The sequence below is a fragment of the Lampetra planeri genome, chromosome 3 (assembly GCF_965212315.1).
Source record: "Lampetra planeri chromosome 3, kcLamPlan1.2.h2, whole genome shotgun sequence".
NCBI classification, from domain to species: domain Eukaryota; kingdom Metazoa; phylum Chordata; class Hyperoartia; order Petromyzontiformes; family Petromyzontidae; genus Lampetra; species Lampetra planeri.
In genome coordinates this window covers 16,822,867-16,845,205 of record NC_136109.1, presented here as the reverse complement: position 1 = coordinate 16,845,205, position 22,339 = coordinate 16,822,867, and the positions used below count along the sequence as shown (strand labels likewise).

At 47.0% G+C, this 22,339-nt stretch overlaps 1 protein-coding gene across 2 annotated transcripts in view; it reads left to right on the top strand.

Annotated features, from left to right (window-relative positions):
- Positions 1-1,336: 1,336 nt before the first annotated feature.
- Positions 1,337-22,339, top strand: part of LOC144739020 (protein AF-9-like) — an 86,863-nt gene continuing 65,860 nt past the window's right edge. For both annotated transcript variants that reach the window (XM_078622031.1, XM_078622023.1), the window contains exons 1-2: positions 1,337-1,547; positions 5,041-5,221. In XM_078622031.1, the coding sequence (XP_078478157.1) occupies positions 1,536-1,547; positions 5,041-5,221 (193 nt within the window). In that variant the 5' untranslated portion in view covers positions 1,337-1,535. The remainder of the gene's footprint in view (positions 1,548-5,040; positions 5,222-22,339) is intronic.

The window sequence follows — 22,339 nt, the reverse complement described above, 5'->3', positions numbered from 1 at the left end:
GCTAACAATGAATAAACTCACATCATTCAATGATTATTTATCATCATCGTCATCAGCCTCGGTCAGTCCACTTCTGGATTAAGACGTGTCCGAGCCGCCTGCGTATCTCACGATAAGAACTGCACACAAACAATAATAAAAGTGACTTAAAGCTTTCTTGACTGCAGGAATTCATATTCGTTGGGTCTTTCGGTAAAGGCACGTAGATAGGTTCAAAGAAAATTTAAAAAATAACTAAAAACTACGACGTTTCGATCGCAACACAAGCTAACCCCCTCTTCCTGATGACGACCGCTTTTCTTTTAACCTATCTACGTGACTTTACCGAAAGACCCAAACAATGATAAAAGTGCAGTGCTGGAATGACTGAGAGTCGCCAAATGCTGCAGGGCACTTGAAGGATGGGGACGAGACCGAGGGGGCGGGGCAGTTTTATTTATGGGGAGGGGCTCCGTGAGGTGGGTGGGCGGGGCTATGTGGGGTGGGTGGGGGGGCCATGTGGGGTGGGTGTGCGGGGCCCTGTGGGGTGGGTGGGCGGGGCCCTGTGGGGTGGGTGGGCGGGGCCCTGTGGGGTGGGTGGGCGGGGCCATGTGGGTTGGGTGGGCAGGGCCCTGTGGGGGTGGGCGGGCGTGGCCCTGTGGGGTGGGTGGGCGGGGCCATGTGGGGTGGGCGGGGCCTTGTGGGGTGGGTGGGCGGGGCCATGTGGGTTGGGTGGGCAGGGCCCTGTGGGGGTGGGCGGGCGTGGCCCTGTGGGGTGGGTGGGCGGGGCCATGTGGGGTGGGCGGGGCCCTGTGGGTGGGCGGGGCCATGTGGGGTGGGTGGACGGGGCCCTGTGGGGTGGGTGGGGCCCTGTGGGGTGGGTGGGCGGGGCCCTGTGGGTGGGCGGGGCTCTGGGGTGGGCGGGCGGGGCTATGTGGGGTGGGCGGGGCTCTGTGGGGTGGGTGGGCGGGGCCCTGTGGGTGGGCGGCGCCCTGTGGGTGGGCGGGGCTCTGGGGTGGGCGGGCGGGGCTATGTGGGGTGGGCGGGGCTCTGTGGGGTGGGTGGGCGGGGCCCTGTGGGTGGGCGGGGCCCTGTGGGGTTGGTGGGCAGGTCCTAGTTTGAGGGGCGGGGTCTTGGTGGGGGGCGGGCGAGGGGCCCTCGTGCACACAATGGGAGGAGCCCCGTATTGAAAGCGGGCGGGGCGTCGTGTTTAGTGGGCGGGGCGTCGTGTTTAGTGGGCGGGGCGTCGTGTTTAGTGGGCGGGGCGTGAAATGCGCGGGGGGAGGGGGCGTGGCCGCTGCCCCCCCCGCCCGTTTCCCCCGCCCCGCCCCCCCCGCTGTGCGCGCATGCGCCGTGCGGCTCGCAGCACAATGTCCGCCATCGCCCGCACGGCGGCTGCGCTCCCCGTGCCGCCCGCGCCGCCGCTGCCGCTGCTCCGCCTCCAACTCCTTCGCCGCCGCCTCCTCCTCCGCCTTCACCTCCGCCTCCTCCACCACCTCCGCCTCCCGCTGCCGTCGTCCCAGGCCGCCGCCAGCCTCTAGCCGCCCCCGGCCGACATGGCGAGCTCGGTGCGTAACGCGCGGCGCGCGCGAGTTGCGTGGAGCCGCGGACACGCGGGGGGTGTTCGTAGCGGGCAGGACGCGAGCCGGGCGTGGGGGTTGTGTGTGTGTGTGTGCACGGGGTGTGTGTGTACACGGGGTTGTGTGTGCCTGTGTGTGTACACGGGGGGGGGGGGTGTACACGGGGTGTGTGTGTGGTGTGTGTACACGGGGGGGGGGGTGTTCGCGTGTGCCTGTGTGTGTACACGGGGTGTGTGTGTGTGTCTGTGTGTACACGGGGTGTGTGTGTCTGTGTGTACACGGGGGGGTGTGTACACGGGGGGGGGTGTACATGGGAGTGTGTGTGTATTTGGGGGGAGGGGGGGGTGTACACCGGTGTGTGTATGTACGGGGGGGGGTGTACACGGGGGGGGGGGGGGAGTTGTGTGTGTACACCGGGTGTGTGTATTTGGGGGGAGGGGTGTGTACACGGGTGTGTGTATGGTATGTGTGTGTATGGTGTGTGTGTGTATGGGGGGTGTGTGTGTATACGGGTGTGTGTGTATGGGGGGGTGTACACAGGGTATATGTTTATTGGGGGGTGGGGTACACGTGCTAGCGCGGACGGGTCGGGGTATTCACGGGTATGCGTACACGGGTATTTGTGTGTTCGTACTTGTGCATGTATGGGCATGTGCCGTGTACATCCGTGTATGGTACGTGTTTACGTTTGAATATACGTGCATGTATATGTGCGCGTACGATTTGCTACGTATATGTGCGTGCACATTTGTGCTTGTGTATGTATGAGCCGTGTGGGTTTGTATGAACATGCATACGCGTGTCGGCATGCGTGTGTCTATCTCTTTGTACATGTGTGTATGCATGTACGCGTACGTAGGTACGTGTGTTCATACATGTTGGGTAAGTCTATGTTCGTGTATTTGTACGTGTTTATGCGCATACAGTGCGTATGAACATGTGTACAGTATAGGTGTGTGCAGGCGTGTTTACCGCATGTACGTAGTTTTACGTTTCTATGTGTTTACTTATATATATGTGTGTGTGTGCACGAGAGTAGATGTATATGTGTGCATTCTTATGTACGCACGTGTATTCGTATACGTGTGAGTGAATGCATGTGGTTGCGTGTAAGCGCGTGTGCTTACGTGAGCGTGTGTGTGTGTTTTTGTATGCACGTAAGCAAATGTATGTTTGGAAATGTTGTGATCATGTACACGTAACACACGTCCGTGCGTTTGTATGCGTGTGTTTTATTGTGTACATCTGTGTGTGTGTGTATGTGTGCATGTGTCTTGCACACTTTAGTGATTTAGTACTTCCCATCCACGTATTTCCCGCACAACATTTGCGCTTGCGTGGTTATATATTTGTGCGATGTTCTGTATTGTGTTTAATGCACGCGTTTCTTTACGCGCGTGCATATAAACAATGTAGCATTGCACGTGTCTTCTTGATGTGTGCACATACATATCTGTGGACGCATCTTCTTCATACGCGCGTGTGCGCAAACGCGTGGCCGTGCTTAGTGTTGCATCTTTTTATTTTGGCTGCTATCGTGGCGAGTTTACCTCTCGTGCAATATTAATCGCATTGTTTACGTCCGTCTTTGTGTGTCCATGTGTGTGTGTGTGCATGCCTGCGTGTGTGTGCGTGCTCGTGTTTGGATTAGCGGTGTCCGTGGGCAGCTCAATGCGCTACCAACCCGACAGCCACGAAGTTCAAATCCGAATGTGGAGAATATTTGAACTGAGCCTCCCCCTTAGGTCGACTCAACCTTAAATCAGTGCCTGGCACGATGTGTGAACACCAGCCTTTGGGGTGACAAAGGCGGCCTGGAATGGTGTTGGCCCACCCCCTCGTGTGCCGTGCTGGTCAGAATTGTTTCTTTTTGTTTGCATTTTGACTGCTTGTGTTGTGGTTATTGCAAACATGATGCCTTTTATAAAGGTGTCAGTTTTTGTACCAATTGAAAGGGTAAAAACCTATCACTATATTTTGCCACTGGTAAAGGAGATGTCTCATAGTGTGCTGGTCTTTATTGGTGCTCACTCGCTTCGCATGCCCCAACAGTCTTGATGTTAAAGGCTACACGGGGGGATCTTTGTCTTCGTGCTTGGATGTTGTTGAGCATATTGTGTCTGCGTGTACGTGCCATGTTGTGTTGCGTGTGCAAATGCACGAGGGCTCTGCGCCTCCGGATCCGCAGTTTTTTCACTGCTCGGGCGTCTGTGTCTTTTGTTGCTGCTGCTGCTGCCCGGCCAAAGGTGGGAAGGAGGAAAAAAAGGACATCGCTGCGCAGTACAAACCATCCGGGTTAATGTCACTTGTAAATGCACGCGCGTTTGTCTTTCGTGTTCGGTGACAGCGGCCCACTGTTCCAGGTGGTCGACGTCGTCTTAGTGCGAGGTTACAGACGGCAGCCGCCGTGCATTTTGTGTCGCTTGTTGAAATGCCCACGTGTCATGGTGCGCGTGAACTGTAAGCTGACTTCATGTTGGAATGCAAGCGCTCCGGTGCAGGTGTCGCTCGTGTGTTTTGGCTGACTGTGCCAAGTCAACCCCACGCCTGTGCTACCGAGCCCCCACCAAGATGTTAATAATGTGTCCGTGTTCTTGTGAAGTTCTCTTTGACGCGTGAAACCGTCCCAAATACTCGGTAAAGAATTATTTTCTCATACGCCGCCAACCTTTTATTTCTCTCGGTGTTCTGCATATTTGAACCCCATGGATTGCACGCGTTCTTTTTCACTGGAAGGCATTATAAAGGTTTGACCACGCATAGTATTCATTGCGTTGAGGACTGAAGTTTTTTAAGAACCACTGCACAATAAAAATCTATGGGGTTCACTGAATTCTGCCACCGAGCCTTTGTTCAAATGATATCCACGTGTCTTTTGTGCGTGTGCTTTTTTGGAATGCGGTCAGTAACGTGCGCAGGTGAGGCTCCAGTGTATTGTGCCATCTGGTGACACTATTATTGGTTATGGGTTTGGATACAAGGCGTTTGCGTGCATCGTGTGCTGGGATGGCAGCGTGCGTGCTGTGGGGGTGAAGTTTTACGATGCCATCGTGCCCAGTGTATTGTGCCTTTTATCTGCCAGTAAAGTGCATCGGTGTTGCAGTATGCTAAGACAACCGAATGGCTGCACGCTTGGCACCAAAGTGGCAGTTTTTATGAGTGTTTGGTGGTTTGAATTTCGCCTCTGCTTGGGAAAACTGCATTGCATGCTCATTGCTCACAAAGCTGCTGTAGACACCTCACAGCGGAGGGACTTTTTATTTGCAAGAATAAGCCATAGTTGGCCACTGTCATAACTCAAACTTGGAAAATTGCCCATAATTACTAAACAGCAGAAAATAAATGAAGAACAGCGATTCCTTGTTTTTGTACGCGCGCCAGGATTTCGGAATCCTCTGTGGCGAGCGTGGAAGGTTCCAAACTGTCGCACATTGAACAATCGGCGTGCATTATGATTAATGAGCGGACGTGTGTGGTGCAGTGCGCTGTGCAGGTGAAGCTCGAACTGGGGCATCGTGCCCAGGTGCGTAAGAAGCCCACGGCAGAGGGCTTCACGCACGACTGGGTGGTGTTCGTCCGAGGGCCTGAGCACAGCAATGTGCAGCACTTTGTGGAGAAGGTGGTCTTTCATCTGCACGACAGCTTCCCCAAGCCAAAGCGAGGTATGTGCCCCCCTCCGCCCCCCATCCCCATGCCAAGCTATCGTACCTGGTTTGTTCTCCGCGTTGCTGGCATGTTTACATGCCTGCGCGTTGTGCGCATTCTTTTGCCTGTCAGTCAATGGATACTAATTGGCATTTGTTGCTTGAACCTGGCCTGTGCATAAAATGTTTTATCAAGCTGAACGTGGCTGGATTATTTTCTCTCCCCTGTAGCCACACACCATCTGTGCAGTGCATTGCCATTCTTAAAAGGTGCTGGCTAACAGCACTTCCTTCAACCTTCTGTATGGATAAATCAGAGATCTTTGTCACCGTGTATGAACTGCAGTGTGTGTTTTTTTTCTTCTGTTCATTTTGGAAAGCATCTGGAATTAATTCATGTGAGAATTTCCTTTTTAACATGGGCGCCTGTATAACAGAACACCTCCCAAAACAACTGTCATTTTGCGCGGACATTTCTCACAATTCATACTGTAATATAGAATAAACTTTTTATTTGAAAGACTTTAGATAACCCGAGGGTTGGAGGGAGAACATGGCCGACAGTGGTCTTTGCTACTTGAGGGCGTATAATGCTTTGTGGTATTACGATGTACAATGCTCCAGTGTCTTGACTTCAAGAGAGTGAAAGTACAGGAGGAAGCAGCACAAGGGCAGAGGAGGGTGTGAGGGATTGTGCCTTCGTGTATAAAAGTACGCTACGTGGCAGCCATTGTTATTGCCGCTACGTGTTGCAGCGGTTGTAATGCGCGTATGAAATTGTACATTTCTTACTCTTTGGTTTTTTCGGTAAAGTCACGTAGAAAAAAAAAAGAAAATTTCTTGCTTGATCTATGTTGCGAGCTTAGTTGTTTGTATAATTGGATATATTGTGGGTGCATCCCATTGACACTGTGGGAGGTAACCCTATTTGTGTCATTGTTATTAATGCTGCGTTATTATATGGGGTGCCTGCGTTTGGGTGGTTTATTGTAAGTTCGATTATTCTGCTCTGCGGAGGTATTCGTACATATTGGATGCTGCTTGATTGTGACGGCTAGTCATCCCCTGTAAAAAGAAGCATTTTGGTAAAATATTCTCTCTCTTTACCCATTTGAGCTGGGAGGTTCCTGCAGGTGTTGTATTAATTTTCTACAGGATATTGTGATTTATATGTAACTTGTTCATACGCATACATTAGTGAGCGTCTTGTGTGAATGTCTGTAAATTCTATACGGGAGTGAGCTTCCAATCATTTGGTAGTGCCAGTAGTCCTTGATGTCTTTGGTAGTCCCACTGGTCACAGCGGTCTGTTCGGCAGTGTCAGCTGTCCTATTGGTAGGCCTGGTGGTAGTCCGGTGGTTCTTGTGTAGTGGTCCAAGTAATTGTCCTGGTGATCCTGATTGGGAAATTCTGGTGTTTTGAGTGGTTGTCACAGTCATCTTGGAAGTCCGATTGGTAGTTCCTTTGGTATTCTTGATGGTCCCAGTACTACTTCTGCAGTGATCGACCCTGACACCAGCTCGCCAGTATTGACCAGCATCACCATTGAATTGTAATATATTTGCATTAGACAAGTTGCAATGGCAATTCCACTAGGTTGGCTAGGCCCTACAGGTCCTGCTATCTTGCCTGAATGCCAAACAGGAATCGGACCGATTCTGTGCACTACACATCGCTCATCCGTTTCTATCGCGATTATTGGGGTCTATTATAGCCAGCTGGTTTCAACTTGAATCGACATTTAAGCTAGCTGGAATCGAATCCAGTAGCCTTATATTGACCAGAATAAAATTTAGCCATGATGGTATCACTTAGAATTGCCATTGAAACATGGCCAATTCGTGTGTAAAAGATTTCATGAGGCCCCAGGGTCCTCGTCCCATTTTACGTTATGCTGGGGTTCACATAGCCTGGCCCCAGCACAATTCCCCGTTTCTGCTGATCCCATGTCTTTGCTTGGAATCCTGTCCGATTCCGAGGAAATAATCACAAATCCAGGGTCGGGATTCGTGAGTATTGCCCACTTGGAGTGAGTGACGTGTATCTGTGTTTGCCTCTCCGCGTGCATATTTATGTGCGTACATAGGCAATGTGTATGTGTGTGTGGTTCGTTTGTGTTCACACATTACTTTCTGTGGTGAGGTGTGCTAATAGTAAACAACCTCACATTAAACGCACTTTCATGTAAGTGCACAAGTAGCAGCTGCTTGTTTGTGTTATTACAAAACACCATCTACGTGAAGAGTGCACGTGTTGTTATTTTTCAATTATTGCTTTTTGAATAGTGTACTTGTTGGAAGATGCTAAACATTTTGTGTGTTTAGGGTATTATTAGGTGCAGGTAAATAGGCAAGAAATGAGAGCCAATGATATTGTTTGCCTTAAAATATGGTGTAATGATTGAGCAGTTCTTGTTCTCGCTTGCAAAGTACCAAAATGTTCCCCCTCTAATTAGCACTAACGTAATGCACCTACAAATGCTTCCGGCACTGTGCGTTTTGTGATAAGGAATTTAACATTAATGCTGGAGGACAGCATAAGCACACCACAATCAGAAAGATAAGCTCGGCTAAACTACTGTAATTATTGAGCCTGTAAATTGAAATCATTAACACCTTAATTAAATTGCCGATGGAAGAGCATCATTACTGAAGATGCCATATTATCAAGATCATATTTGAATAAGAATTACAGCAATGATTTATGTACAGCAAGCAAATGATCACATCTATGTTTTAGGAAATCAAATAAACTCGTCACATTCGTGTTGTACATGTGCGCGTGTGTATCCTCGAGATAGTGACAGACCCCGGTCATATTCCCGACTTGCTCCGGTTCATGTGTGTGTAATATCCATGTCTGTGTGTCTGGTTAATGTACTTGTGTGTGCACCATGGTCTCGCTAACCTGCAGGTATTTTACCTGTCAGCCAGCAGCTAATGTTACTTGTGTAGAGGTGTAATTGTGTATGGGCGCGGATGGCTAACAAACACAAGGGGCGTGGTTAGGGCCGTACCCAGAGGAGGTGCTCACACCGACGTCCGCACCTGCATCCCCCACGGGCCCCTCCCGGGGGCCGAGTACTATAAAAGGTGGTGAGCCGGAGGGCTCGAGGTCGGGTATCAGCTTAAACCAGCGAAGACTGAAGACCAGCTAGCATAGGCCCCGGAGCTCCCCTGGCTCGCTGTCCTTGTCAGGGCCGACCAGGGCAAGCCGGTGGCGTGGCCCCGAGAGCCCAGACTGACGAGCCAGTCTGGAGACTCAGGGTGCCGGGATCCCAGCTTGACCAGGGCTGGGATAGGTAGCCTCCCCTAGCTCCGTAGTGGAGGACTTGGGCTTAGGTTAGCGGGGTTAGATGTTGTGTCTCCCTGTTAGCCGGGTAAAGGGAACTATAACCCCTTAAGTACTCTGTGTACCCGTTACTGTGCACAAGTTGGTGTTAATAAATGAGTGTGCCTCCGACCCCGTCGTCAAGCCTCCTGAATACTTACTACACTTGCACTGCTGTCTGCAAACGCTCATGAGTGCCCAGATTGCAAGTGAAGCCAATGACGTTTAATATGCATTCGCCATTAGTGCAGTGCGTGTTCAAAGGCTCTGGCAGCGTGTCATGAATTGGACACGGAGAGCATTAGCGGGCAAAATGCAGTGTTTTATGCCATTGTTAAGGTGATGCCGTGAAGTGCACCACAAGCATGATTAGATTACATGTGATCGAAGCAGCTAAACAGGCACAAAATAGGATTTGAAAACCTTTGGGTTTCACATCTGATGGGCTGCATCGTTGTAGGTATTCCCTCTGTCTTTGAGCAGCCTGTGCCCTATTGGCATCATTCATTTCCTTGGGTCGTTATTGTAATTTGTCACGTGCTCGTATTCTGACAAACATTTTCCTGCACTTGGTTCATATTTGTTATGCCTGTTTGCCAGGAGCGTTGTTCTGTTAGCAGTGAATTATTGCGGTGGTACAGTCATCCTCTGCTCGTATAGAGATACAGCTTCTTACCAGAATTACGATATTTCTTCGTTGTGATCTCTTTTGACGTAATGAGTGTCACTGGTATGTATGTCAACCATTTGGTGTCAAGAGGCAGAGTGCTGGAGGAGGGGGAGGTCAGTCGCCTCGGGTAAAATTGCGGCCTTGGGACGGCAGTCTCCAGTGCAAGTCTCATATTATTGCATTAAATATTTTCTTTGTTAACAGCCACGTGTATGGTGTTAAACTGACACCGTGAATTTAATAGAATGTGTACAGTCGAGATAAATGTATCTCACGCGCAGAGTGAGGCGACTGCAAAATCCAAGGAGAGTTGCGTTTCGTGTGATCGCATTCCTTTGTCAATGGAATGAACGTTGCGGTGTCTCTGCATTGCAGAGGTAGTTTTGGTTTGGTTGATGGAATTTCGGAAGGAAAGTTTTCATAGTTCGTGACAGCCATTGTTCTGCGTATTTGTGTTGAGTGGGAAGTGTTGAGCGTGGGAGGTGGTAGAGTTTTTTTTAATCTCCGTTTGATGCTGAGCTGTGATGTAAACTGGGGTTGTATTTCTCAGGATGGATGTGAAACATTTGGGATCGCTATCTTGTAAGTGTTCAAAGCTTCTGCCCTTGGTACACTTCCCATTGGTGTCTCTTAACACACTTTCAATTCCTGGATGAACCCATCTGACCTTTGTTTTTCGTGGGATTGCCAAAACACAAATTTTTTACTGGTAGGAACCCACTGGTTCCACCAGCCCACAGGGGATTATTGTGTCCGTCCATCGTGCAGGGAGGGGCTGGGTGGGGAAGGTGGGGAGGGGCTGGGTGGGGAAGGTGGGGAGGGGCTGGGTGGGGAGGTTGGGGAGGGGCTGGGTGGGGAGGGGCTGGGTGGGGGGTGGGAGGGGTCGGGAGGGGCTGGTCACCCCGTGGTGCCCTTATAAAACTCAACGTTTAACCTACTCACGCCGGCTTGTGCCCGCCCTCACAGTCGGGCATTTTTGCGGAATACACCACGCCGCCGTTGACCCTGACCATCGACCGAGCATCCCAACGTTCCTACCAGCTCCCTCCTCAAGAACGTGTTTAATACAAATCAACACACTTAAATGAATAGTATTAAATCGTTGTGAGGCTCTTGTCAAGTCACTGCTGGATAAGGGCCTCCCCAAAATGTGTCAGTCCTGAGATTTCATTGACCATACCTCACTAGTGCTGGTTAGTGCAGGTTGGTGCGTGCAGAGTGCCAGCCCAAGAACTGTGGCTCGCCACTGATGTCAGCAGCCATGGCTAGGAATCAAACTTATGTGCGTTGGGTTGAAAGTGCCGTGCGCTCACCGCTGCCACACGGCTTCCCCCTCGTGCACATTTGTTCTGTACAGTACTTGGGAAAAAATAGTCCCATTTATGTTTGCTCGCGTTACACGTTCATTATTTTATTTATTTGCTTCGATTACGGCAAAATGTTAGACTTGGTGAGTCACAACCCCAAGTGCAGCTGTGGAAAATGCGTGCACGCAGATACAAATCCCATGTGTGCACACAGTTGGTTACGCTGGTAGTCACGCAATGTCCCCAGGCCCGTTGAAGTGGATGTTTTGTAAGGGGTGTTTTTGTTTTTGTTGTTGTTACCAATGTTCCCATTTTGGCAAACAATAAACGGAGCGGCCGAGATTGAGTCTACTCTGAAGAATATGATGCAGACATAGTGGACTCGAAGGTACTTTGCGTAGTCGGGTATCGACAAAAAGAATAATGTCCTTGTATTGGCTTCAACATTCCGTTTTTACTCTTTATGCAAAAGCATGTATTGCATTTATTTCGGCGATTCGTAACTTGTTTTATTTCAGTATTCATTGTGGTAAAAGTAACAAATTTCACTCAATAGATCCAAACTAAATTCTTGAACCACTACATCTGGTTGAGTGTGTGTGTGTTTTCTCAGAAAAAAAAATATATTACAATAAAGAGGGAAGGAAAAAAACACTGGCTGCTACCGGCACAGTAACAACAACAGCCCGATGATGTTCATTGACGCAAACACAAAAAATGTAAACACAGATTTTGGCAGCGCAGCCACCTTGTCGCTATGACTAACGGCTTATGCATTTTTTTTACTCCCGAAAACACTGTCACACAGCTCTCCATTGCTTCAGTAATTTGCTTAAAATACATTTTTTAAATTCCGCCCGAGCGGAATTTTTGAATTGTGAGCGTGTAGGCGCCGTCGCTTCGGCATATACAGGCGGTCGAGTCGTCGTAGCGAGGCACTCTGGCTCTTTTCCACCGTGGCTGGCTGCGATATTTCTGCTCGGTTGAAACGAGTGCCCGCCATATTAACATAATAAATCGTGAACTCTCACTGACCTTGGCCGAGGGCCGGTGGGTGCGCGCGCTGGCGGCTCTGCGTCTGGAATCGTCGGCCTCCATGCGGCAGTGGCGGCAGTGGCGGCAGTGGGTTTCACCCACAGTGGGTTTCACCCGACGGAGGCACACTGTGATGGTGGCTGCGTCACATGCGTCGTGCCCAGCCCCTTGAGTGTAAATGTCCCTTAGCGCGCGCACACACATTTTCTTCAATACGGAAAAAAGGGGAAATAATAAAAAAAAACATTTGGTTTTATTTAATAGGTATCATGTCGCTGTTATCGGTGGCTTTGATAATCTTGACGAATTGGTTTCTTTGCTTGCGACCATGATGGGGTGGATGTTAATCGTGCTCATCTCTGAGGTCATGATAATCTCTTTCATGAAGACTCTTGAACCTTTGCTCTAAGGCGGTTTGTAGCCGTGTGTTTGTGTGTTTGCCTGCCCATGGGTGGTGGTGTGCCCGCGTGTGAATGCATGCATAAAAGATTAAACTGGTCATTCTTGCACAGGCACCATTTAAAACTGTACTGTATTTTAAAAAACCTGCCAAGTTTGGTGATTTTGACACGACTGGATTTGCTTTGAAAGAAGCCAGCATAGTTGACACCAATTATCGATTCTGTTCATCCCCCTTTTATATTTATGTAAATTACATTTACAAATCCTCGTGGTTGTTTAATAACATAGCAATTTGCAAAAGCAATTTGACCATTTACTGCTTAGATTTATTCTGACTCTAGCAATACGATGGAGCCATTGTTAAATTGACTGCTGCAAGGTTTTTTATAATTTTTTAATAATTGTATTCCTGACTATAATTTTAGCGAGTGTGTGACGTACAGTTAGGCATTTGTGTTCTTAAAAGCTTCAGCATATGCTTTGTCTCGTTACGTTTCTGTGCATGCAACGCTTCCTTGTGCATTATGGGCATTCCAATCAAAGATAATAATTGTTCCACAGTAGCTTAAATTTTTTTCTATAAATATACACACAGCAGTACCACCACAGTTTAAAAAAAAAATGAGCTTCAGACCCATTTTTATTTTATTTATTACACTTCAATAAACAATTATCTATCATTCCTCTGGCACTCATAGGATAACAGGAGTGCCTCTTTGAAGAAAGTCAACAGTGGTCATCCCACACAGTACGAGACTGAACGTCTCCTATGGGAATGTGGATGTTTTTATCACTGCTGGTGTAGGCATGTTAACTGCCTCGTTCGTTGCTCGTTTTGAGCAGGGAGACACTGTCTAAGACACCGCGAACTTTAGATAAACGATGCCGAACGTATCTGTACAAATCTCACTGCGTTGTTTTGGTGGAACCACCACCCTGCATCGATAAGCACATGCTGGCTCGCTTACAGTGGCTGATCCCATGACTTGTGTCATGTGACGTCATTCTAGGGGGGGCACAGCTCCCTATGTGATGGGCTAAGCTTGTGTGCTTGTTGGCGGTTCTGTGGTTAGTAACATTTGCTCATTTAGAAGCATGGCGCTTGCAACTCTGGAATTCAATGGAATCTTTCTCGAGCTGCAGCAGTTGTTCATCAGACTTAACTGTTTGCGTAATGTAGTAATGTAGTAGTGCCGGCTGACTGCCTGAAGGATATTGTTGTAGAAAATGTAATCTTCAGCATACACCAAAACCTTGCCCATCACGGAGGTTACGTTATTGAAAATAGCTGCAATCAGCAAATCCACGCTCTGCAAACTCAAAGACATCTGGGATAAATAGGGTTTGATTTACGGTTCGTAATACGACGCGCCCTCCTTTTGTTCTATGTTACTCTACATGAACCCGCACATGAAACAGGAAGTACTTTTAATGTAAAATATAATTAATATATTATACAGTGTTAGATGTAACTTGTTACAGTCAATGTAGGCTGAACTTCACTGCTTCTCTGGACGCTGGGAGCGCCTGAAACTCAAACCCACGATTTGCTGCACGGGAGACAAGATGGAGACGAGATGGCGTGTGTATTCTTCTGCGGCAACATTGTCACCACGAGCAGTGCAGTTAGAGAGTTCTGTGCTTATTGACGATGCATCCTGTCCAGGAACATCACGGTCAACCGCGAGTGGTCGAGCCAGAGGGGCGCGATCGACGAACTTTACCTTCATACATTTGGCGCGATTGGTCAATTCCGCAAGGCGAAAACCCGTGATGGGCGAAGTTTGAGTGTAAGACTATGTATGAAGCAACATAGTTGTGCCTCGTATCCGTAGAATGTGTTATATTTTATTAATACAACAATATTAAATACAGAGCAATTTTGTTAAAAAGGGAAAACTTGCACGTGCGAAACTGATTGATCTTTTGAGTCTCCTTGTTTCCTAATTTATTACGTAATGTGATTTTGTCTATAGTATACGCAATGCGAAGTGTTCCAACGCTGGATTTACCAGGATGAGTCATGCATTGCCATGCGCTGCTGATAAACCCACAGACAACCAACCATAACACTGCCATTCTCAGATATGTTACATCTTCTTGGTTCTTTCGGTAAAGTCACGAAGAAGGGAAATAATAAAATAATAAAAATAAAACATATTAAATAATTCTCACGACGTTTCGGCCACAACGCAAGCAGCCGTCCTCAGACAGCATCTCATTCAGATGCTGTCTCCCCGACAGACCTGGTCTTCACCTGAGGACGGCTGCTTGCGTTGTGGCCGAAACGTCGTGAGAATTATTTTATTATGTTTTATTTTTATTATTGTATTACTTCCCTTCTACGTGACTTTACCGAAATGAACCAAGAAGATGAATCCCTGCAGTCACGAAAGCTTTAAATCGAAAAATGTAAAATTTTGTAGTGCTTAACTACAAGCTCAAAACTAGTCACAAGACATGTCCCTTTGTAATTGTTTACATGCAAAGTTATCGCAGAATAAGTTCAAATAGCTACTATTTCATTGTGGACAAAAAGTAGAGACGTCTGGTTTCAATGGTTAACTACATGGTTATAAATAATTGGCACTGTCTTATCTGTTTTGGAAAGAAAAAAAATGCGTGCGGGAAGTTTTTTTTTCCTTCTCAGTATGTTATTGAAAAACTTGGCTCACGTTCATTAAACATGCAACAATTGCACTCCCCATGTCCACTTTTAGGTATATGAACCTTATGGCGGGACCCCGGGGTCCCGAATAAACGGAAGTCAAAATCGTAATAAATTTATTTATTTTTGGCGACTCCGTCCCACCGCGCACATAAACGCCGCGACCCACCTGGCGCGGATCATTCTGTTGTCATGTCGTCCAAGCGCAGCAGCGAGGACGAATGCGCAGAAGAAACAAAACTTTGAAACTTTGATTAGCGCATCGTGTAGAGCTCGTCGAGAGGAATAGATTGCTGTATCGTTCGCCTTCAACAGACGTAAAATGACGTCGCAACGCAGTTTATGCGAGAGCCGGGGGCTTATGGGACCCCAGGGTCCCGCCATAATGTTTTCTTTCTTTCTTAGCTGTGGACATCCCACTTCTGAGCAAAGTCCCGCCCCTAATGTCTTCCACTCTTCATCAGCTTTTGCCACCTCCATCCAGTGTAAAGTATACATTCGCCCTTATGTACCATGCTGTATGCATATTGTCCAGATTCGGTGCCACGATTGTAAGAGTGATTTACTCACAATTGAATTATTGTAAATTCAAAATCGGGTTGGGGGGGGTAGTGGGGTTGAGGGTGTCAACTCATCCCCATCATTAGTTTGGGCTTTATACACATTATTAGAAAATACAAGGTTGGCAACCAAAATAGAGAATTACCCGATCCGTGGGGATGTGGAATTCACACAGCTGGCTCGGGACCACCAATGATGGAGATAAACAATGTGATGATGCTCATTTGAACGTGGAGACAGTTTGTTGATTGGCTTATGCTTTTATAAACAAAGCAGTATACGGTAATAGTGGTGGGATGCGTTCCTGAAAAGTGTGACTAATATTGAAACAACGTGAATCAAAGCGATTTTCAGAGTAGGTGGAGGCGAAGGCTGAGGCGGTGGATACGATAAAGGACGGATGATAATGTTGTCAGCGACGTAAATTGTGTTTTGATAAAGCTATGACGTATTCGTGAAACGACGTCAAAGGGAGAGACATGAATCAAGGTATTACCATACTTGTAAATGCTGGTAAGGGCTCAAGTATTTTAAATGTGGAGAAAATAAAACATCAGGAATTAATTTACATCTCAAATAATCCAATGCTTTTAGCTTTGGAAATCGACATTGTCCTTACTGAACTATTTCCTGTAGCATACTGCGGATCAGGCGTGTGCTTATAGCATGCGATCACAACAGATGTGTGGTGTTTGTTCGTTTTCAAGAGGCAGGTAGGTTCTGCAGAACACTCGGCTGGAATGCTCGACACTTTGTGCACATGGGAGTGTGCGCACAGCACAACAAGGGTGCCAGCTCCACAGAGGGTCTCTGGTTGCCAATTATTGTCCCGACATGCAGGATGAGCGAATTCGGCTCGTAGTGTAACTTCAAAGCTGCTGTTTGAGGCAAGCTTTTCTATACGGATAGCTGTTGTGGCGTGATGTTAACTACCTCGCCTGTTCTGCAGGAGGTCGTTTCAATCCCAACCCTGATGCCTGTATTATTATGGAGTTTGCATGTTCTCCCCGTGGTTGCGTGGATTTCTATTCGGATCCTCCGGTTTTTCCCTGCACATTTAGAAACATGAGTATTTGGCTGCTGTAAATATCTACGTGATAAGCCACTTCATTGAGCTATCATTTGTGGCCAGGTCGCTTCTGAAAAAGAGCTCAGTGGGCCTTTCCTTGTAAAATAAAATAGTTTAGAAGAGTTTTAGCTTGACACCTATTCAAAAAAATGTAAAACTTTTGCCTTTCCTTCCTGCCCTCTTGGGTTACATTTACGGCTGTCAGTTAACGTTGAGAGATATGATCAGCAATGCAACAATATTCCAAGTGTTCTCGTATGCCGCAAAAATGAAGTGAGCACAAATACTGTCCAATGTCTCGTTTTGGAAGATCGTTTCCCATGTTTTACCTACCGTTTGAAAATCCCAACTTTCTGACAACGTGAATACGTTTTGTTAGACTAACGTAACGTTTATGTGTTTGATGTTCCTCAATGCAGCCTTATAGTTGTCGCATGTGCTCACCCCCATTGTCGGGTGTTCACAGGAGCACAGCACTTTTTCCGATGGGCATATGCAGAACCTTGCAGCTGTCCTCGCGTGTGGCCTAGTTGCCTAGTTGTTGCGCACGACGGCAAATGCCGTCACAATAGTGCAAAATCGAGCGGATGTATGGTTGGTGCGGCAGCGCAGAAACTCAATATGTGGAGATAAGAAATCATTATTGGTCCACAAAACAGCTCAAACTTTATTCCAAAAATTGCCTTTTGGTAGTATGTGCAGGAAACAAACATTTGCGTACTGAGCGTTACTCCCCAGTTGGCACTGTGATATTATTGAATGGGAAGTGGAGCCTTCTTGTGCCGCTCAACTGTATTTCCACAAAACAGCTCAAACTACAATCGTTTTTTTGTGGTTATCAGTGTGGATTTGATTGTGTAGCCCGCTGCTGTCTCTGCCCATCCATCACGTCCCTAATATGTCTGTGTATTTATGACAAATGTGGTGGAAAGACCTTTCAGCAGTTGTCCTTTTCACTTTTAATTATTTTGTGGGTGATTGGGCAGTGGTCTGCAGGGGTTCTAATGAAATGGACAACCGTTTCGGGAAATGCAAGCCGTCTATGTGAAGTCCCCTTGACAAAACGAAAAATCCTGCAGAGGTTGCACCTCCTCTGTAGTTTGTGGCACGTTGCTTGCGATGATTCAATGAACAGGAAAGTGTCTCCCACACTCACTTCAGCTGGGAGCTGTGCTCGTCTTGTCAAGAAAGTATATTTTTATGGAGGTGGCCAGTCTCTCTAGACTAGCAGTTATTGCCTTTCAACACAAAATCATTTGACCTACCTTGGAGGGGGATATGGCAAAGTAGACCCTCGACTAGGATTTAATTTCACAACCTGCCAGTTGCGAGTTGAGTAGTCTTGCACAACGCCACTTGGCCAGGATTTTTTTTTTAAATAATAATTTCAAACCTGCTCTGTGAAATTGCCATGGATACATGGAATATGCATTGCGTTGATGAGAATGCTTGGCTGAATAGTGCACATTTTGCTGTTGGAGAGTTGTGCTTGCAAAGAGCCACATGCTCTTACTGACGGAAGAGCACCAAGATGCAGTGCAAGCCAGGTTGGACTTGAACATCACACTTGAGAAATGTCCATTACATTTCGGCTTTAGTTCATGGTACAGTTCACCTGGGGTTCAGGGTGTTAAGTGGCATCAGTCGCAGACTGGTCACCAATGACTGCACATAAGCCATATCCTATGAAAAATGTTTAACATAGTGGGTGTATTCGAGCTCTTGAGGAATAAAACATATACTACTCTATTGTCATGCAAATTCTATATAGCAGGGGCATCACAGTGGCTAGATATCTCCCCTCCCTTGGTGTGCAGGAGGTTGTGGGTTCGATCCTGAGCCTGACGCCTCTATATTTGGAGTTTGTATGTTCTCCCCATGGTCGGTTCCTTCAGTTTTTCCCTCCACATTTAGAAACAAATGAGTTGAGAGTATTTTGCTGCTATAAAATGTCACGTGATGAGCCACTTCGTTGAGCTATCATTTGTGGCCAGGTTTTTACTGAAAAAGAGCTATATAGCTCAGTGGGCTTTACCTGATAAGATAAAAGTTGTTTAGTTTTATTTGTATATTGTTTTAAGTGATTTGTTTACCTTTCCTATACTTTGTGCTGCTATCGTGTTCATTGTTGTTGTTGTAACGTTCTGACCCGACCCTACTGAACATCTGTTAGAAATAGTTTTATAGTTCCTTGGATTCCTCCAGGATAAATAAATATTCTGATTATGAATTCTGACGTAATTTTACAGATTGACGATACACTCCTTTCTGGCAGATAGTTTCGTTTCAAAATGTCTTCTTATCAAGACATGACGTTGAGAGCTGTGTTGGACCATAACTGAAAATAAAATCGACAAATAAAGGAGCCTTACCTCGAGTGTTTGTTTCCCGGTTCCGTTCACCGCAGTGCACAGGAGCCGCCACGGGCCACCTGACCGTATCAATGGAAGCAGGAATGATTCTGATCTGCTGCATCGCTACAAAGAACTTTAGCGACGAATATCTATTCATCAAGGAGCCTGAATGAGATTGGATAAATAAAGACAGATCTGTTTCTTCACCTGAGGACGGCTGCTTGCGTTGTGGCCGAAACGTCGTGAGAATTTATTTATTATGTTTTATTATTATTTTATTATTTTCATCCTACGTGACTTTACCGAAAGAACCAAGTAGACATACTGCACTCTTCTCATCATACACAACATTCTTATATCCATGTCTCGTGATAGGATAAAGGATTGTCACTTTACCGGCCATACTGCAAACGCTATTACTGTATTGCAACCCTGGGGAGCAATGTGGGGTCATGTGTAGTGGTTGTACTAATATTAGGTGAAGCGCTACACGATTAGAATCGTGCTGTTGGCTAAAAGGCCAACTGCAGGATTGCAAGGTAGATATATGCGCCGTCTAAAATTACCAATGAGAAGGGTGCCAAGAGCAGCCACGGGAGCCAGATCTCTTTTCTTTCTTCCACTGGGACAGCTATCCTTTTTGCCTCCCCTCTCTCACTGGTCATGACACTGCACAATTGCCCTTCGAAGTATCGATATTTCTCTCAAGCGAACAGTGCCAATTGGACATGCGTAACGTTGGCGTCAATGAAGAATGCACTTGCACGCTCCAGCACGTGTTGATGCGGTATTAAAGGCAACGCTGGCGGAGAGCCTCTTCCTTACAAGGACGCGGCCGTCGTTTGGCAGATACAAGCAGCGATTGTTTTCTGGAAGGGAAAATTGTAAAATTTCGTCTGAAATCCCGAATTCTTTGGCACTTCGGTTTTGGGTGCGGAGCCATTCACAACAAGGACGTACAACCTTTCAGACATTCTTAACCTTGTGTGTATTGTCCACATTATAAAGCCGAGTTCTTTATGCCTCCACAATGCAATGTTTCTTCATTCGTTTATACAGTTTAATGACAGCATTGCTTTCTGAAGAAAAGAAAAAAAGCTCAACAGCTCTGGACATTTGTGCGTAACACAATGGCGTCTGCATATTCAAAGTTCTTGTATGCATTGTTGGTGTCTCCTGCACATCGTGTGTGTTGGGCTAAATGCAGGGAGATTGCATCAGGGTGGCTGTTTACCTTGTGCTGAATAATTGAAGAGCTGTGATGACAAGGCTGTGGACGCACTATTCCTATAATGACAAGGTTTAGTTGGGTTGCTGCCGTATAACGTAAGAGCTGTGATCACTCCAATGTTGATGGTCCTCAATTAAGTGTTATTCGGTGATCCTTGTTCAGATCCTCTAAGGCTTCCATTATGGAACGCAGGCACGTTTAAGTCAAATGTAATTTAATTTTCAATATGGATTATTTTGCAAACCATGTGAACGCGTTTAAATGTAAAAATTTCTATTCAAATTGAGTAATCATTTGAGCTATCATTGTAATGGAGCCTTTTAGTATTTTCTTCATAACATGCTGCATGGAAATGGGATGATCTCGTGACGGTTGATTGAAAGCACATTTGTGCCTGCATTCAGATACTGCAGACGGACGAATTGCCAGGTCTGTCTGAGTAATCAAACGTGTATAGATGATTATGCGAGTCCTGAAAAGTGTTTAAATTTGACATTTAAGATGTAGCTCATGAAAGCTCAGCAGGCGACACCATTAAATAGCCAGTGCCATCCGTTTGGTTTTCATTCCTAGGTGGTACAGGTCATTTAGAGAGTCGTTAAAGTCTTTTTTTCCTCCCTTAGTTAATGATCTAACAAAGCAGCCCTGCAGGCCAGCGGAAGGAAGACAACCCATCGCACAGATTGCTTTATAGCCCTCGACTGCAATCCAGAATTTTGGCTTTGGGCAAAGCCTTTTGTGCAGGACACCTGCAAGCCATCCTCAGGAATTTTTGCTGACCGCTATGTCCTTTTGTAGGTCGCTTTCTTCACACTGGACTGTAAGGCAAAGGCAGAAACGCATGCCTTCGGTGGTTGAAAGAAAGAGGGAGGAAATGGGCGGTCGTAACTCTTTGAATCGAGTGAGCTTTTAATTGTACTGGTCTTTGAATCTTGTTTAGCTACCATCTATCCCCTTTTCCCTTTGCAACTGGAGCCAAACGTACACGAGGCGGTATGTTAAAACACGGCGTTAAACAATGACGCACTCCACGGTGGAATGCGGTCCGTGACATGGTCGGCGTGTCCAGATGAATCTCGTACTTTTTACCAGCTCTAGAAGAAACAATAATAAACGGTGCCTTCTCACTTTTAGTGTCTTGTTACGTGATTATCTGGGGCGATATATCATGCTGCGCCGCTGAGATATTGAGCCGTGATACAGCTGCATGTTTTCCCAACAACGGGGCTCTTAAAAAAAATAATTTGCGTCGAATTGATTAGCAACAACAAAAGCCCCTGGTATACTTTGGTTTAATTTGTGCAAAGATATTTTCACTTTTAGGTCGCTAAATAATTTTTTTGCGGGGAAGACGCAAGGCTGCCAAAACAGTACGACACAAATTATACAAATATCTGCGACGTAGAGCGACCAAACACAAATTGACCCCCCCCCCGATGCAGCACGGGAAGCAGCATTTAATTATTTATTTAACCCTAGCTCTCTAATAGCGAGGTGCATCGTGAGCCAGTGGGTATTTTTAAACCTTGGATATCTGACGAGTTGCATGCTTTGGATTTGGAAGGCTGCCTCGGGGTGGGAGGGAGTGCACTGGATGATGAGGGCTGTTTTGGGGGTGGTGTGCGGGTTGGGAGGGTGGTGTGCGCACGGAGAGGTGTTTGTCTTAATCTCGGTCGGACATGGTTGCGAACTGTCGAGGCATTCTGTCACACTTCGCCTCTTGATTCTCTGATGATGGGGCCACTATTAGGAGCATTCAAGCTGACCGCCGTGAGGCTTCTGAAATATTAAACTAACAAGATGTATGGTAGCCCTCCGCTCCCCCACCCCAGCAAAGCCACACCCCGTGTGGCCAGTGACCGACACTGCCATATGGAGGTTGAATTGGATGTGACGAGAGTGACTGGATACCCTGACGGTAAGTGTGCTCGTCACTGAACCCGCTTGTGAATGGTTCGATTCCCACCACCGCCTTCCGGTCCCTGTCGCTGCTGCCAAGCAATCTCCGGGCGGGGATTATTGATGGGTGCTCTCGGCTGCAACGTTGGCATTTTAACCCTATGACATAATTCTCAAGAATAAGCCATTATATGCCAGTGTCATAACTTGTGCCTGTTTGCCAATGTACAATAAAATAGCAGTTTGATTTATAGAGCCTTTAAATGCAACCCCATCTCAACACTGTGGCACTTGTGTATCCTGGGGAAAAGGAGGCGTAATATATACTTGCTTGATTAAAGTGAATGTGAAGGGGGCAGAGTGACAAGAGAGAGGAGAGGTAGACGGGGATTAGTCCCTTGGAGGATCTTGAAGACGGAAAGTCTTTTCTTTGATGCATGACTGGATTGGAAGCCCATGGAGAGATTCCAGTGAATTCCTGTTTATGTGTTTGGTTAAGAAGCTGGGCAGTTTGGAGGCGAGACATTTGGGGAGACCATAAAGAACAGAGGGTCGCAGGAGTCGAGTCGTGATGAAAGCGTAGGCCATAGTCTCTGCAGCAAAATTATCA